Source organism: Oncorhynchus tshawytscha, linkage group LG01 (assembly GCF_018296145.1).
Source record: "Oncorhynchus tshawytscha isolate Ot180627B linkage group LG01, Otsh_v2.0, whole genome shotgun sequence".
NCBI classification, from domain to species: domain Eukaryota; kingdom Metazoa; phylum Chordata; class Actinopteri; order Salmoniformes; family Salmonidae; genus Oncorhynchus; species Oncorhynchus tshawytscha.
In genome coordinates, this window is record NC_056429.1 from 26,805,998 (window position 1) to 26,824,833 (window position 18,836).

The 18,836-nt window shown below is 41.8% G+C and overlaps 1 protein-coding gene across 2 annotated transcripts; it reads left to right on the forward strand.

Moving 5' to 3' along the window:
• Positions 1-685: 685 nt before the first annotated feature.
• On the forward strand, positions 686-13,919 carry LOC112248542 (cytochrome P450 2J2). Of its 2 annotated transcripts, none has more exons than XM_024417681.2 (9): positions 686-1,124; positions 1,378-1,540; positions 10,772-10,921; positions 11,251-11,411; positions 11,658-11,834; positions 11,972-12,113; positions 12,188-12,375; positions 12,639-12,780; positions 13,148-13,323. In XM_024417681.2, exons 1-9 carry the CDS (start codon positions 942-944, stop codon positions 13,237-13,239), a joined length of 1,398 nt encoding a protein of 465 aa, XP_024273449.1. In that variant the 5' UTR covers positions 686-941; the 3' UTR covers positions 13,240-13,323. The 2 variants fall into 2 exon arrangements, with proteins under 2 accessions (XP_024273449.1, XP_024273440.1); XM_024417672.2 differs by lacking the exon at positions 13,148-13,323 and adding an exon at positions 13,338-13,919 and having other exon boundaries at positions 688-1,124.
• Positions 13,920-18,836: the final 4,917 nt, after the last annotated feature.

Sequence of the window (18,836 nt, forward strand, 5' to 3'; positions counted from 1 at the left end):
GGAGGTCTACAATTGTTTTCTGAGGTCTTGGCTGATTTCTTTTGATTTTCCCATGATGTCAAGCAAAGAGGCACTGAGTTTGAAGTTAGGCCTTGAAATACATCCACAGGTACACCTCCAATTTACTCAAATTATGTCAAATAGTCTATCAGAAGCTTCTAAAGCCATGACATAATTTTCTGGAATTTTCCAAGCTGTTTAAAGGCACAGTCAACTTAGTGTATGTAAACATCTGACCCACTAGAATTGTGATACAGTAAATTATAAGTGAAATAATCTGTCTGTAAACAATTTTTGGAAAAATGACTTGTGTCATGCACAAAGTAGATGTCCTAATCGACTTGCCAAACCTATAGTTTGTTAACAAGAAATTTGTGGAGTGGTTGAAAAACACGTTTTAATGACTCCAACCTAAGTGTATGTAAACTTCTGACTTCAACTGTATATAAACACCAACATTCCACAGTAATACCAAAAACAAATAAATGTTACTGAGAATGTTATTGTAGTTAAACTTGTCTGTTGGTTTATTCTGTAGATAGCCTTCTTGTAACAAGATCACTGCTAGTTTTACAGCTTCTGAAAACATTTACAAAAGTGCATGTTAGGGAGAAAGTTCATGCTCCCTCTCCTGCGTGTCTGGTATTCCTTTGTTTTTCGTTCCCCATTACAGAACAACCCTACTCCTGAGACCACAAGTTAATGGTCGAGCAGCCTCGTTTCCCTCCTTGTCACTGACTCTTATAGTTACTACTGCCAAGGATAGGCTTGGGAGTGGAGAGGCTGCTAAGAGAAAGAGAGACAGAAAGAGGAGGGCTTCAGAGAGAGAAAGACAGAAACGGAGAGAAAGAGAGAGGCTACTGAGAGAGAAAGACAGAGAGAGAGTATCACAGAGAGCATTTCAACCTGTCTTAGAGTCTGCAAAAACAGCTGTTCTCACCATGATTCTGCTGGCGGCATTGGACTGTTTCGATGTGAAGGGCTGGCTGGTGTTTATCTTTGTGTTTCTCTTGGTGGTGGACATCGTCAGACACAGAACTCCAACTAACTTCCCCCCTGGACCCTGGTCTGTTCCTTTCCTGGGTAATATCTTCACAGGGCTCGACTTCAAGACCATTGACAAGGTCAGAAAAATACTCATATAATCATTGCTAATATTAATCAGAAATATTTGATTACTAATGACTTAAATTACCAATACTATATCTTTACTAGTGCAGTGAAATAATTGACACAGATTTGACTTGCATGTGGCGTGTTTTACACAGGGCACCATTGAAAAATAACTGTGGTCTCAATTGGGATTCTCTAAATAAAGGTTAAATATTTTATAAAAATGTAATAAATGTGTCACAACCATTCCTTCCTTCCCTGTAGATGGCTGAGGACTATGGTCCAGTGTTCAGCCTGCGTCGAGGCAGTGACAGGGTAGTGTTTATCTCAGGGTATAAGATGGTGAAGGAAGCTCTGGTCAACCAACTGGACAGTTTCTATGACCGGCCCATTGTCCCTCTGTTTCATGTCACCTTCAAAGGCATTGGTGAGTGAGTGGCACACTATTCCCTACATAGTGCACCACTTCTGACCAGGCCAGACTCCAGTGAGAATGTACTCCTGTTGCTTTTTTGGAAAGGATAAACATGTTAGATATGAAAATTCTGCATTATGTACATTACCAGTCAAAAGTTTGGATACACCTACTCATTCAAGGTTTTAAGTTTTAAAAAAAAACTATTTTCTACATTGTATAATAATAGTGAACACATCAAACTATGAAATAACACATATGGAATCATGTAGTAGCCAGAAAAGTGTTAATCAAAATATGTTTTAGATTCTTCAAAGTAGTCACCCTTTGACTTGATGAAAGCTTTTCACACTCTTGGCATTCTCTCAACCAGCTTCATAAGTAATGCTTTTTCAACAGTCTTGAAGGAGTTCCCACATATGCTAAGGACTTGTTGGCTGCTTTTCCTTCGCTCTACGGTCCAACAGTTATACTGTTAGGTGGTGTGCCCTAGTAGGCAGACCACTGTGTGCAGCTCACCCTGCACTATCAGCTCCAATATAAATAACATGAGCAAGTCTACTTCTGATAAGCTTCCCAGTAAAGCATTAAAAACAACCAAGCAAACCAGAAAGTGCTAAAAATAACCCATGTTAACATGTGCAGCCTGAGAAAATAGGTCCATGAAGTATATAACTTGCTTGTAACAGATGACATTCATATTCTGATCTCTGAAACTTACTTAGATAATACCTTTGATGATACTGTGGTAGCAATACATGGTTATAACGTCTACCGAAAAGACAGACATGCCAACAGGGGCGGTGTTGCGGTGTATATTCAGAACCACATTCCTGTAAAGCTTAGAGATGATCTCATGTTAAATACTGTTGAAGTAATATGGCTACAGGTTCATCTGCCTCACCTTAAGCCTATTCTTGTGGGAAGCTGCTATAGACCACCAAGTGCCAACAGTCAGTAACTGGTGTGGTGGTTCATTTCTTTACTATCAAATGAGGAGAGACAAACTTATCACACAAGTCAGAGTTATACTTCAACTAAATCTTTAATAGTGAGATCTTTGCAATAGCGATGGCTGGTCAACGAATCACCGTCTCTGATGATTAGTTGAGAGCACCGAGACAAAAGTACAAGCATTACATGGTCTCTGCCAATATCGTTGCATAGTGCAGAAAATAAACAAGAGTTCAGGGACCCTGCTTTAACAAAATGAACCATTTTCACTGTGGTGTCCAAAATGTCTTTCAAGGTGTCAGGCATTCCTTTGGCAGCAAGAGCCTCTCGGTGGATGCTGCAGTGTACCCAAGTGACGTTGGGAGCAACTGCTTGCACGAGCGTTACCACTCCACTATGTCTCCCTGTCATGACTTTTGCACCATCAGTACAGATACCAACACATCTTGACCACCAAAGTCCATTTGATGTCACAAAGCTGTCCAGTACTTTAAAAAATATACTCTCCTGTTGTCCTGGTTTCCAGAAGACAATGTCTTTCTTAATTGACCCCCCATAAAGGTAACAGACATATACCAGAAGCTGTGCCAGGCCCACCACATCTGTTGACTCATCCAGCTTTATTGCATAAGATTCACTGGCTTGTATGCGAAGCAGTAATTGTTTCAAAACATCTCCTGCCATGTCACTGATGCGTTGTGAAACAGTGTTGTTTGATGAATGCATTGTCTGTAAAGTTTTTGGGGCTTTTTCCCCCAGCATTGTCCCAGCCATATCCACGGTAGCAGGAAGAATTAAGCCCTCCAGAATAGTTTGGGGCATGCATGTCCTAGCCACTCAGTTGCTCACCATATAAGATGCTTCTAGCCCCTTCTTATGAATGGTATCTGTTGCTTTTATACATGTCTTACTACTCAAAAGTCATCTTAATTCTTGCTCAAAAAAACTCTTGTGGCTTATTTTTCAAATGGGCATGTTTTGTTTCTAAATGTCTGCGCAAGAGTGAGGGTTTCATCGAGTTGTGAGATAGTACTTTTGCACCTTTAACACACTGTGGCTGAGGAAAGCACTACTCCGAATATACAGTGGGGAGAACAAGTATTTGATACACTGCCGATTTGGCATGTTTTCCTACTTACAAAGCATGTAGAGGTCTGTAATTTTTAGCATAGGTACACTTCAACTGTGACAGATTTAATCTAAAACAAAAATCCAGAAAATCACATTGTATTATTTTTAAGAAACTAATTTGCATTTTCTTGCATGACATAAGTATTTGATCACTTAGCAACCAGTAAGAATTCCGGCTCTCACAGACCTGTTAGTTTTTCTTTAAGAAGCCCTCCTGTTCTCCACTCATTACCTCTTTGAACTGCACCTGTTTGAACTCGTTACCTGTATAAAAGACACCCGTCCACACACTTAATCAAACAGACTCCAACCTCTCCACAATGGCCAAGACCAGAGAGCTGTGTAAGGGCATCAGGGATAAAATTGTAGACTTGCACAAGGCTGGGATGGGCTACAGGACAAATAGGCAAGCAGCTTGGTGAGAAGGCAACAACTGTTGGCGCAATTATTAGAAAATGGAAGAAGTTCAAGATGATGGTCAATCACCCTTGGTCTGCTGCTCCATGCAAGATCTCACCTTGTGGGGCATCAATGATCATGAGGAAGGTGAGGGATCAGCCCAGAACTACACTGCAGGACCTGGTCAATGGCCTGAAGAGAGCTGGGACCACAGTCTCAAAGAAAACCATTAGTAACACACTACGCCATCATGGATTAAAATCCTGCAGCGCACCCAAGGTCCCCCTGCTCAAGCCAGCGCATGTCCAGGGCCGTCTGAAGTTTGCCAATGACCATCTGGATGATCCAGAGGAATGGGAGAAAGTCATGTGGTCTGATGAGACAAAAATAGAGCTTTTTGGTCAAAACTCCACTCGCCATATTTGGAGGAAGAAGGATGAGTACAACCCCAAGAACACCATCCCAACCGTGAAGCATGGAGGTGGAAACATCATTCTTTGGGGATGCTTTTCTGCAAAGGAGACAGGACGACTGCACCGTATTGAGGGGAGGATGGATGGGGCCATGTATCGCGAGATCTTGGCCAACAACCTCCTTTCCTCAGTAAGAGCATTGAAGATGGGTCATGGCTGGGTCTTCCAGCATGACAATGACCTGAAACACACAGCCAGGGCAACTAAGTAGCGGCTCCGTAAGAAGCATCTCAAGGTCCTGGAGTGGCCTAGCCAGTCTCCAGACCTGAACCCAATAGAAAATCTTTGGAGGGAGCTGAAAGTCCGTATTGCCCAGCGACAGCCCCAAAACCTGAAGGTTCTGGAGAAGGTCTGTATGGAGGAGTGGGCCAAAATCCCTGCTGCAGTGTGTGCAAACCTGGTCAAGAACTACAGGAAACGTATGATCTCTGTAATTGCAAACAAAGGTTTCTGTACCAAATATTAAGTTCTGCTTTTCTGATGTATCAACTACTTATGTCATGCAATAAAATGCAAATTAATTACTTAAAAATCATACAATGTGATTTTCTGGATTTTTGTTTTAAATTCCGTCTGTCACAGTTGAAGTGTACCTATGATAAAAATTACAGATCTCTACATGCTTTGTAAGTAGGAAACACTGCCGATTTTTCAGGTTATCAAATACTTGTTCTCCCCACTGTAAGTGAACCCCAAATCAATGTAGTTCTCATCATATTTGCTCCTCTTCGATGGTCCAAAGTCCCTGTCTGTTGTTCGGTGCTTTCCCGGGTAAGGTGGCAGTAGCTCTTCGGCTGCATCAGATTCACAACTGTCAGTGTCCATGCTAGCTGGGCTAACAACAAATGTAGAATTACTGATGCTAGCTTTGCATGTGCTCGTGGAAGCAGAACAACTTCTGTCGTCGACAGCTGCAGGTGTAGTACTGCTGGTAGTAGCAGTACTACCAGTAGAGCTGGCATGTGTCTCTGGACGCAGGCCTTACATTTTTTAACCATTTATTAATTTTCGAGCAAATGGAATGAGCAGCAGCTACATTTGGCTACATACGGACAATTAGTGGAATTCCCGCGAGAGAGTAATGGTTAATGTGATTGGATGTTAATTATTTGACTAGGCTACCTGTACTTCACATTGTGTTGTTATTTTGCTGAACACTAGATGGTTTATTAATTTTATTTTTGGCAGTGAAATGAGGCTAATCAGGCAAGAGAAAAACCTCACCCAAATGTATAGCCCCGTTGGAAAATATAAATGGACTGTTTGAAAATGTGAAAATAAAAATCATATTTTTATTTGGCGTACCCCCAATGGCATTGTGCGTACCCTTGGGGGTACTCCAGTTTGGGAATAACTGGTTTAGAGGGCTGAGGCAAAAGGTATGGCAAATAAGTCTGGCAGCCCAACTGATTGGCAAACGTACTGCAAATTAAGAAATCATGTGACTAAACTGAATAAAAATAAAAATAACCTATACTATGAAACCAAAATAAAGGATATAAAGAATGATAGTAAAAATTTTGGGAGCACCTTAAATGAAATTTTGGGAAAAAAGGCCAACTCGGCTCCATCATTCACGGAATCAGATGGCTCATTCATCACAAAACCCACTGATATTGCCAACTACTTTAATGACCTTTTCATTGGCAAGAAAAGAAAACTTAGGTATGACATGCCAGCAACAAACGCTAACACTACACATCCAAGTATATCTGACCAAATTATGAAAGACAAGAATTGTACTTTTGAATTCCGTAAAGTCCGTTTCAAAGAGGTGAAAAAATGATTGTTGCCTATCAACAATGACAAGCCACTGGGGTCAATCTGGATGTAAAATTAATATTAATATTGCCACTCTTATTTGCCACATCTTCAATTTAAGCCTACTAGAAAGTGTGTGCCCTCAGGCATGGAGGGAAGCTAAAGTCATTCCGCTACCTAAGAATAGTAAAGCACCCTTTACTAGCTCAAATAGCCAACCAATCAGCCTGTTACCAACCCTTAGTAAACTTCTGGAAAACAAATTGTTTGACCAGATGCAATGCTATTTCACAGTAAACAAATTGACAAGAGACTTTCAGCATGCTTATAGGGAAGGACACTCAACAAAGCACAGCACTTACACAAATGACTGATGATTGTCTGAAAGAAATTGATGATAAAATTATTGTGGGGGCTGTCTTGCTAGACTTCAGTGCAGCTTTTGACATTATCGATTATAGCCTACTGCCTAAAAAATGTATGTTTTATGGCTTTACACCCCCTGTTATGTGGATAAATGGTTACTTGTCTAACAGGACAAAGAGGGTGTTTTTTTACTCTATACTCAGTTTTGCACACATAAGACAAAACAAAACAATATAAATAATATACAACTACAAAAAATAAAAAAGACTAGCTATAAAGATATTGTACTTTAGACAAGTTAAACACTCCAGGCAGAAGGCTACAAAGGTTAAAGTGCAATCTGTAGTACAGGGACAGAGTCACCATTGATATGGGTGGAGAAATGTAACCACTCACACTCACAGACAGTCATGGCCACAGACCGACCATCCACTGGACCAAAAATAAAGTTTACAATGCTTTTCTTATGTAGGTGTAAACAAAACAAAAACAGCGCAAAACAAGCTCACATTTTAGTCTCTGACAGGGCAAGATGAACAAGGCATCCACACCAAGAAATGCTCATCCAACCCTTAAGTCACAGGGGTGTCAAATACAGTTATTTTTGTTTTAAAAAAAAAAAGGGGTGCAGCACGGGGGTGGCAGCGCTTTGCTGCAGGAGGGACTGGTGCACTTCACACAATAGATGACATCATGAAGTAGGAAAATTATGTGGACATATTGAAGCAAAATCTCAAGACATCAGTCAGGAAGTTAAAGCTTGGCCGCAGATGGGTCTTCCAAATGGACAATGACTCCAAGAATACTTCCAAAGTTGTGGCAAAATGGCTTAAGGACAACAAAGTCAAGGTATTGGAGTGGCCATCACAAAGCCCTGACCTCAATCCCATAGAAAATTTGTGGTCAGAACTGAAAAAGCGTGTGTGATCAAGGAGGCCTACAAACCTGACTCAGTTACACCAGCTCTGTCAGGAGGAATGGGCCAAAATTCATCCAACTTATTGTGGGAAGCTTGTGGAAGGCTACCCGAAACGTTTGACCCAAGTTAAACAATTTAAAGGCAATGCTACCAAATACTAATTGAGTGTATGTAAACTTCTGACCACTGGGAATGTGATGAAATAAATACAAGTTGAAATGAATCATTTTCCTCCCCAAACCCTCTACTCACACAACTCTCCTGTACCTTTTTCAGATCTGAAGCCAGGCATTTTACGTAAGCACCCAGGGAGGTAGTTAGGTCTGAGACACTGGTAGCGGAGGTCTCCAGTGCTGCAGTCGTCGTTGTTTTGAGTGATGTGATTGCTGGCACCGTCTCGTTCTGCAGGATGGTTATATCTGCTATTAAAGTATCAGAAACCTCCTGTATTTCAACTATCTCAGAGCGTAGTAGTTTGATGGCCTCGAGAATGTTCATTCCAGGCCAAGCCGCACCCCCAGGTAAAGTATGAGTCTCCTCCGGACCCTCAGACTCAGGAGAGGACGGTGATAAGAGTGCGGTCTTGTAGTCCGAGTTTTCTCAGTCATGTTTTTGGCCTTATGTTTCGTCGACATGCTGACATTGAAAAGCAAAGTGGTCGTGCGTTTTACGGAAAGCGATCACCAAACAAATATTTGAAAATAAATACGATTTTGCTGCAAAATACACATAAACTGTAAGAATACTGCAGTAGCAAACGGAAAACACGTCGGTCGCACATTGCGCCCCTAGCAGCCCACCAGAGGGTGTTTTTTAATAGAAGCCTCTCAAACATAATCCAGTTATAATCAGGAATTGTTGTTTTGTTTAGGCCCCTTACTTTTTTCAATCTTTACTAACGACATGCCACTGGCTTTGAGTAAAGCCAGTGTGTCTATGTATGCGGATGACTCAACACTATACATGTCAGCTACTACAACAACTGAAATGACTGCAACCCTTAACAAAGAGCTGCATTTAGTTTCAAAATGGGTAGCAAGGAATAAGTTAGTCCTAAATATTTCCAAAACTAAAAGCATTGTATTTGGGACAAATCATTCACTAAACCCTAAACCTCAACTACATCTTAGCAAGCTGAGGTGACTAAACTGCTTGGAGTAACACCGGATTGTAAACTGTCATAACTGTCCATAATAAAGCATTACTCTGCCTTCTTAACAACACTATCAACAAGGCAGGTCCTACAGACCTTAGTTTTGTCGCACCTAAACTACTGTTCAGTAGTGTGGTCAGGTGCCACAAAGAGGGACTTAGGAAAAAGACAGTTGGCTCAGAACAGGGCAGCATGGCTGGCCCTTAAAAGTACACTGAGAGCTAACAATAATGACATGCAAGTCAATCTCACATGGCTAAAAGTGGAAGAGAGATTGACTTCATCACTACATGTTTTTGTAAGAGGTGTTGACAAGCTGAATATACCCAGCTGTTTGTTTAAAATACTTGCACACAGCTCGGACAGCCATACCCCACAAGACATGCCACCAGAGGTCTCTTCACAGTCCCCAAGTCCAGAACAGACTATGGGAGGCGCACAGTACTACATAGAGCCATGACTACATGGAGCGCTATTCCACATCAGGTAACTGATGTAAGCAGTAGAATCAGATGTATTTTTTAAACGGGTAAAAATACAACTTATGGAAAAATGGGAACTGTGAAGAGACACAGAAAGGTACAGACATATACATACATTGTGATATTGTTGTATGGTGGTATTAAACATTTTGTATTGTAAATATGTAGTGGTGTAATAATGTTATATGATGTCCTGTTTTATCTTTTGTTTTATATGTAATGTTGGTGCTTTAATATGTTTGTACCCTAGGAAGAGTAGTTGCTGCCTTGGCAACTCATCACAAACCATCTCAATTGGGTTGAGGTTGGGTGAATGTGGAGGCCAGGTCATCTGATGGAGCACCATCACTCTTGTTCTTGGTCAAATAGCCCTTACACAGCCTAGAGGTGTGTTGGGTCATTGTCCTGTTGAAAAACAAATGATAGTCCCACTAACCACAAACCAGATGGGATGGCGTATTACTGCAGAATGCTGTGGTAGCCATGCTGGTTAAGTGTGCCTTGAATTCTAAATAAATCAGAGTGTCACCAGCAAAGCACCCCCACACCATCACACCTCCTCCTCGCTTCATGGTGGGAACCACACATACAGAGATCATTCGTTCACCTACTCTGCGTCTCTAAAAGACACGGTGGTTGAAACCAAAAATCTAAAATTTAGACTCATCAGACCAAAGGACAGATTTCCACTGGTCTAATGTCCATTGCTTGTGTTTCTTGGCCCAAGCAAGTCTCTTATTCTTATTGGTGTCCTTTAGTAGTGGTTTCTTTACAGCAATTCGACCATGAAGGCCTGATTGACACAGTCTCCTCCGAGCGTTTGATGTTGAGATGTGTCTGTTACTTGAGCTCTGTGAAGCATTTATTTGGGCTGCAATCTGAGGTGCAGTTAGCTCTAATAAACCTGACTGACCTTCTGATGTCTTAAAGTAATGATGGACTGTAATTTCTCTTTGCTTATTTGAGCAGTTCTTGCCATAATATGGACTTGTTTTTCCCCCAAATAGGGCTATCTTCTGTATTCCACCTTTACCTTGTCACATCACGACTGATTGGCTCAAACATATTAAGAAGGAAAGATATTCCACAAATGAACTTTTAACAAGACACACCTGTTAATTGAAATGCATTCTCCAGGTGACTACCTCATGAAGCTGGTTGAGAGAATGCCGAGAGTGTGCAAAGCTGTCATCAAGGCAAAGGGTGGCTACTTTGAAGAATCTCAAATATATAAAATATAACACTTTAACACTTTTTTAGTTACTACATTATTCCATATGTGTTATTTCATAGTTTTGATGTCGTCACTATTATTCCACAATGTACAAAATAGTAAAAATAAAAACCCTTAATGAGTATGTGTGTCTAAACGTTTGACTGGTACTGTATATATTGTCAATAATCTAAAGATGCTTGCCTACCTCACTTCCTCTCCTTCATTTGAAATAGCTGAAAAAGGATGCCTACCAGGAATGAACTTTCCACCTGCCCAATGCACCTATCACTGCAGATGGGGGAAAGGAGATAAGGAGATGAAGGATATTTTAGACTATTGAGATCCACCCAATACCTGGCTCTTAATCTCCACCTCTCCTCTGACCTCAGGTATCACTCTAAGCAACGGTCTCATGTGGAAGAGCCAGAGAAAGTTTGCTCATACCCACCTGCGATTCTTCGGAGAAGGGAAGAAGGGACTGGAGCACTACATCCAGCTGGAGAGCAACTTCCTGTGTGAGGCCTTCAGAGAGGAGCAGGGTATGTATACGGTACAGTATATGTAGGGTTAGGGTTACTGCTTTTTATTTAATAGAAATAACAACACTGCACTGTAGACATACACCAGACATGTACTGTACACATTCCTGTCATAACATTGTGAGAACACACTTGATACTTGCACACTCTATCAATATATCATGTCAACTGTGTCCCCTATAGAATAAGTGTAACCTTCATGTGCCTTTGGTCCACTTATACTTAACTTACTACTAATAATAATAATAAAATAATAAAGACACATGCAGGACAACAGTTGATGAGAGAATCCATCCAAGCTTTGACAGTAACACATACTGGCTATGCAGGGGGAGGGTTCAACCCCCATTACATCCTGAACAACGCGGTGGGGAACATTATCTCTTCTGTGGTGTTCGGCCATCGCTTCGAGTACAGCGATGAAAACTTCCAGAAGCTCCTACGCTTGGACAACGAGGTTGTGATATTATCCGGCACTGCTCGGGCTCAGGTGGGTGTCACGTTGTTCGCTGGTCAATGGTCTTAACTCCTTCAGATGGGATGTTAAACTTAGAGCCTAGCTCTCAGTGGTCAGAGCTCATGTCCCTGTCCTCGCAAAACTATTTTGGTGAATTACCTGAAAAATCCTATCCTTTTATCATAACTATTATGCACATACAGTATAAACAGGAAAATAAACATAACTGTTCTCCTGTAGTTTGATCTGTATGTGTAACTCTGTCCCTCCCTGTCCCAGCTGTATGATGCCTTCCCACACATCATGAAATACCTGCCTGGTCCCCACCAGACCATCCACTCCAACTACCAACAGATCACCGACTTCCTGCGGGCAGAGATAGAGAAGCATCAGGAGGACTGGGATCCAGAGGACCCCCGGGACTACATAGACACATACCTCACAGAGATTAACAAGGTATGGTAGCCAACACTAAGACAAAGGTCAAAGACACACATCACGTGAATGTAGCAAACCACTTCTACCAGACAGACAAGTCATGTTTTGTTTTATTTTGACACATTCCAATCCACCTTCTCCTTAAACATTCTCAGAGGAAGGAGGACCCTAAAGCTGGCTTCAACACAGAGACTCTGGTGGTGTGTACTCTGGACCTGATCGAGGCTGGGACGGAGTCCACTGCCACCACCTTACGCTGGGCCCTGGTCTACATGATGAACTACCCAGAGATACAGGGTGAGTCAACTCTTCCACAGCACCACTGAGTTTGATTGATCAATTGATTGATCCCTTCTCCTTTATCCCTCCAGAGAAGGTCCAGGCTGAGATAGACAGAGTGATAGGACAGTCCCGCCAGCCCACCACGGCTGACAGACCCAACATGCCCTTCACTGACGCTGTCATCCATGAGACACAGAGGATAGGAAACATTGTGCCGCTGGGTTTCCCCAAGATGGCCAGCAAAGACACGAAACTTGGGGGATATTTCATACCCAAGGTAATATACAGCATTAACAGTCCTGAGTCCCTCCATGTGTCAAGTGAATGATACTTGTCCCTGAACTTTTGTGACATTCAGCTCTCAAGGCTAGTAGAATACAAACAATAGCTACCAAAATCCATGGATGATTTGTACAGTTAGTCATTAATGTACCAACCTAACCATATGGCTGCTACAACTGATAATAGGCTATAGTCCTGCTCTGCACATTGCTGGGCATGTGGGCAGTCTGTGAGTTACAATATCTCTGTGCTATTCAGGGGACGGTTGTCAGCACCAACCTGTCTTCGGTGCTGTTTGACAAAGACGAGTGGGAAACTCCAAACACTTTCAACCCAGAGCACTTTCTGGATTCTGAAGGACAGTTCAGAAGGAGAGATGCCTTCCTGCCTTTCTCAGCAGGTGATACAACAGACTATCCGTACAACATGTATTGTTTGTTGCTCAGGTTATGATCTCTGTGGGTTGTGTTTTCATGTTTTTATTACAAACTTGTGTGATGAGTAACCTTGCCTGTGACTGGAAAACTTAACATTAAGATTAAGAGCTCTTTATGGGTCAATTGTACAGAAGGTCCAACTGAAATTTGACATCTGCTTTTATCAGAACTCGTCCGAAAGACACACGTATACAGGTTTTTGGAGAGGTGGGGGGCTTCCACACTGAGTGCCCAGGGAGCTGTTGTTTTGGGGTTTAAGTGCATTGCTCAGGGTTACAACGGTAGGCAATAGCATCTAGGATTTGATACCAGCTACTCTCCTGTTGCCAGCTCACTTCCAGACAGATTTTGTTCAGTTGAACCCTCCGATTGCTGGCTCGCCTCTCAAACCACTTGGATATCTGCCACTCCTGAGCTTTTGACATGATCCAGGTTCAAACCCAGTCAGTCACATATCTTTCTCCCTCAGGTAAGCGTGTGTGTCTCCTCAGATGAAATGTGTGTGTGTCTGTCTCTCCAGGTAAGCGTGCGTGTGTGGGGGAGCATCTGGCTCGTATGGAACTGTTCCTGTTCTTTTCCTCCTTGCTCCAGCGTTTCTCCTGGTCTCCGGTCCCTGGAGCCATGCCCAGTTTGGAGGGTGTCCTGGGGTTCACTCACTCCCCAGCAGAGTTCCTGGTCCGAGCCCTGCCACGGTGACCACCTCCTCACATTGACCATTTCCCCCTCACTCTGATCAAAACATAGAGCATCACATGATGTCTCCAAACTGGCTGGCTGGAAGAAGCAGGAAACAGCTGTGAGTGTTGCGATTCACTGGACAGGGAGAAGTAGACTACAGGATATAATTACTGTGTATTTTATTGATTCAACTTCAGGTAACTGCAATTTACGGAGCACTCAATACTGAACTAATAGCAATTTACTAACGCAGATTTACTGAAATTACACATTTTCCAGGTCCAATTATAGATTCTATCAATATATGTTCTGAACATAATGTTCTTGGTGTCTTCTTTAAATTTTTTACACTTTTGAACAGAATATTGATTTCCCTGTCATACAACTGTGTACTTTGTATCAAATAAAGATATGCAAAGGTGAATGACTTAAGGTTGATTTGAAAGCAGTGACCTGTGTTTAGTTATGGTCAGTAGGGGAAAGTGGGGAAATCGGGCCAAAGGGTTAGTTGAACCATCCCATGTTTCTAGGAAACCATATACAAAATGAATCGTGTGACCAAATATTTACAGTGGCTTCAGAAAGTATTTACACCCCTTGACTTTTTCCACATTTTGTTGTGTTACAGCCTGAATTTAAAATATTTTGTGTTACTGATCTACACACAATACCCCATAATGTCAAAAGTGGAATTATGTTTTTAGAATGTTTTACAAATTTGGCAAGCCTAAATAAGTTCAGGAGCAATCATTTGCTTAACAAGTCACAAAATAAGTTGCATGGCCTCACTCTGTGTGCAATAGTAGTGTTTAACATGATTTGTTAATGACTACCCCATCTCTGTAACCCACACATACAGTTATGTAAGTTCCTTCAGTGTAGCAGTGCATCTCAGACACGGGAGGTATGTGGCAGGGTCTACAGTCAATCACGGGCAACAAAAGAAAAACCAGCCCTGTCGCGGACCACCATGTCTTGCTCCCAGACAAACTAAACAACTTCTTTGCTCGCTTTGAGGACAATATAGTGCCACTGACAAGGCCCGCTACCAAAACCTGCGGGCTCTCCTTCACTGCTGCCAATGTGAGTAAAACATTTCAACGTGTTAACCCTCGCAAGGCTGCAGGCCCAGACAATATCCTTAGCCGCGTCCTCAGAGAATGTGCAGACCAGCTGGCTGGTGTGTTTACGGACATATTCAATCAATCCTTATCCCAGTCTGCTGTTCCCACATGCTTCAAGAGGGCCACCATTGTTCCTGTTCCCAAGAAAGCTAAGGTAACTGAGCTAAATGACTACCGCCCCGTAGCACTCACTTCCGTCATCATGAAGTGCTATGAGAGACAAGTCAAGGACCATATCACCTCCACCCTACCTGACACTCTAGACCCACTCCAATTTGCTTACCCAATTGGTCCACAGACTACGCAATTGCAATCACACTGCACACTGCCCTAACCCATTTGGACAAGAGGAATACCTATGTAAGAATGCTGTTCATTGACTACAGCTCAGCATTTAACACCATAGTACCCTCCAAACTCGTCCTTAAGCTCAAGACCCTGGGTCTACACCCTGCCCTGTGCAACTGGGTCCTGGACTTCCTGACGGGCCGCCCCCAGGTGGTGAGGGTAGGTAACAACATCTCTACCCCAATAATCCTCAATACTGGGGCCCCACAAGGGTGCATTCTCAGCCCTCTCCTGTACTCCCTGATTACCCATGACAGAGTGGCCATGCACACCTCCAACTCAATCATCAAGTTTGGAAACGGCACTACAGTGGTAGGCTTGATTACCAACAACAACGAGACGGCCTACAGGGAGGAGGTGAGGGCCCTCAGAGTGTGGTGTGAAGAAAATAACCTCACACTCAATGTCAACAAAACAAAGGAGATGATCGTGGACTTCAGGAAACAGCAGAGGGAGCACCCCCCTATCCACATCGACGGGACAGTGGTGGAGAGGGTGGAAAGTTTTAAGTTCCTCGGCGTGCACACGACTAATATCAGTAGCATTGTCAAAGCTGTATAAAAAAAGTTGCCAAACAAGCACACATACCAAACGATGTGTTTACAATACCGCGTTGGTGAAAATAGACAAAATCATTAGGGTGAGGCACATGAGCTACTAACAGCTTACTACACAACATACACTTAGTATTACTTTCTTAGCTACAGTATACATTTCTCCTTTGCATATTACATCATTTATGCAGCAGCATACAAGACATTTATGGACTCACCCTGTAAAGGTGGCACAGTGGTCCTTTGTTGGCAAATATTGTCATCAATCAGTCTGGCATTCTCTGGTTTTATGGTGGGAACTCGGGGGAAAAAACACAGCCACTCCATTGAACAGCAGGCTAACATTAGAGGTTTCTTTGCAATGCTTGCAGTTAACCACTGATTTCTTCCAAACGACTCATTGTGCAAATGTGCGATTTCCAACTTGTTGTGTAATCTTTATGTACAATGACCGATGAGCATCGATAAGTTATAATTTCTCTTCATTATTTCTCTTCATTGAACAAGGATTTAAAAGGATTTGCCAGTAGATTGCCAACTTGATGACAACTGATGATTACTTATACTTTGAAAGTAAGATGTTGACATGATCAGTCCAATCAAAGCTACTGTAGATATAATGTGATTTGATTTCATTCTATCTGTGGCCAATGACCTTGAATGGGCACTTCTAATATAACTCTATGGCAGAACTCAAGAGGCTAAAATTTCCGAGCTCTAACTTTAGAATGGGAGATTACGTACTGTCCCATGAGTGACAGAAAACTGAGCCAATCAGGCCCAACTCTCTGTATTTTCTGCTGGCTAGCCCCACCACCACAGAAAGCACTGAGCTAGGCTGAAACACCTGCATTTTGGAGCTGCCTTACTCAAGAAAGCAAAAAAGAGACCATGTTTGTATGCTGTTTTATTAACTCAATGACATTTTTTTCCATTGTTTGCAAACTGATATGTGACACGTATTAATGCCAAAATAACATTTATAACAATTATTACTAATTATTTATTTTTTTACCTAAAAGTGTGGCGCTCAAAACAGGTGCCCTGAATGACGGGTCGCCACTGACCAGGAATCATTAACTCCATTCAGCCGTGAGACAATTTTTTCTGGTCAGGGGGACAGAACATAATTAGAAATAATTTGTAGACGGTCTAATTTGTAGACCGCTAGAATGCCAATAATGTTGACTAAAACATAATTTCTATCCTTGCTCACATTTGTATACGATCACATCTCTCCATTATGCGTGGGAATATTTGGGAACAGATTTCTTCAATTAAAAATCACTTGGATCCAGGGGTTAAAGCCCCTCAAAAAATCCCTCGATTGAAATTGAAGTTGATCTCAGATCGATTGTCTGGGGCCAAGTTAACCTCCCCTCGTGTAAGAAAGTCATGACCATCAAGCTGTTAGGAAAAGACAACAATTTTGTTAGAACCCCTCTGAATCAGAGTGAGAGGTGCAGAGGGCTGCCTTAATCGACATCCACGTCTTCAGAGCCCGGGGAACAGTGGGTTAACTGCCTTGCTCAGGAGCAGAACAACAGATTTTTACCTTGCCAGCTCTAGGTTTAAATCAAGCAACCTTTTGGTGACTGGCCCAGCAACTAAGGATTCTAGCTTTAAATGTAGTCTAATATGCTGATTAGACCGGGCGTGCGTGTGCCATCACAAGCATGTTGATTTTGTCCACCCACACCAGACGCAATCAGGTTGAAATATCAAAGCGAACTCTAAACCAACTATATTAATTTGGGGACAGGTCGAAAAGCATTAAACATTTATGGCAATTTAGCTAGCTAGCTTGCTTTTACCTGAAATGCACAAGGTTATATGGCGGTTGGCAACCAACTTTAAAGGTGCATTACCACCACCAACTGGGCTGGAGTGTGGAGCTCAGTTCATCTTTCAATTACCGACATATGCTCCTAAAAACCAATGAGGAGACAGGAGAGGACTTGCAACGCATCAATCGTCACAAATTGAACCAAGTTCTATTTTAACGCCTGACTCTGCAGACTCTCGTTGACGTGCACAAGCAGTGTTGGTGCATGAATAAATATCATGTGTACATTTATTTTGTAACGTGGGTGGTGTGGTCAGCATGTAAGCCAGTACAGTATCAGTGTCAATATACTAATAACTGAAAGAGTAGCCTGAGTAAGTTATACAAGTAAGTTTGCTTTTCTGAATTTTTTTCAGTTTGTGCACTCAAAAAACAATATAAATGTTGATCAAAGGAAATGTGAGCAATGACAACATGTTGTGTTATGGAGGATCACTTTTTTTGTTTTGATTAGAAAGTGAGTAAAAATCTAAATATGGACATGGCCACTGAGGATGACACAGGTTTCTCAACCCATAACACTAATTCAACATCACTTAGAAAAATACATGTGTTTATTCTTTGCAATACATGAAAACCAAAGGCTTATTTTTCATTTCATATAATAATTTCACAATTCACACTTCCTTATCTTTCCACTAACACAATCAATAAGTACTATTTGAACAGCTTTGTTGCAATCTCATTGCCTAGTGCTGCGCTGATCTCTGTATACATGGTATTGTATATGTGAATAATCAGTAGGTGTACAAGTACCATCCACTGCAAGAGAACCTAAATAGCCATCACTAGCCAGCTAGCACCCGGTTACTCATCCCTGCACCTTAGAGGCTGCTACCATATGGAATCACTGGTCACTTTAATAAAATGGAACATTAGTCACTTTCATAATGTTTACATACTGTTTCACTTATTTCGTATACAGTTGAAATTGGAAATGTACATACACTTAGGTTGGAGTCATTAAAATGCGTTTTTCAACCACTCCACAAATTTCTTGTTAAAAAACTATAATTTTGGCAAGTCAGTTAGGACATCTACTTTGTGCATGACACAAGTAATTTTTCCAACAACTGTTTACAGACAGATTATTTCACTTATAATTCACTGTATCACAATTCCAGTGGGTCAGAAGTTTACATACACTAAGTTGACTGTGCCTTTAAACAGCTTGGAAAATTCCAGAAAAGGATGTCATAGCTGTAGAAGCTTCTGATAAGCTAATTGACATAATTTGAGTCAATTGGAGGCATACCTGTGGATATATTTCAAGGCCTACCTTCAAACTGTGCCTCTTTGCTTGACATCACGGGAAAATCAAAAAAAATCAGCCAAGACCTCAGAAACAAAGTCGTAGACCTCCACAGGTCTGGTTCATCCTTGGGAGCAATTTCCAAAAGTCTGAAGGTACCACGTTCATCTGTACAAACAATAGTACGCAAGTATAAACACCATGGGACCACGCAGCT

Bases quoted from the DNA above. Each gene is read 5' to 3' on its own strand.
- LOC112248542 (XM_024417672.2), top strand. From the start codon at position 942: ATGATTCTGCTGGCGGCATTGGACTGTTTCGATGTGAAGGGCTGGCTG. The intron at 1,541-10,771 runs GTGAGTGAGTGG...CTCTGACCTCAG, and splicing joins TGTCACCTTCAAAGGCATTG to GTATCACTCTAAGCAACGGT. The intron at 10,922-11,250 runs GTATGTATACGG...CTGGCTATGCAG, and splicing joins GGCCTTCAGAGAGGAGCAGG to GGGGAGGGTTCAACCCCCAT.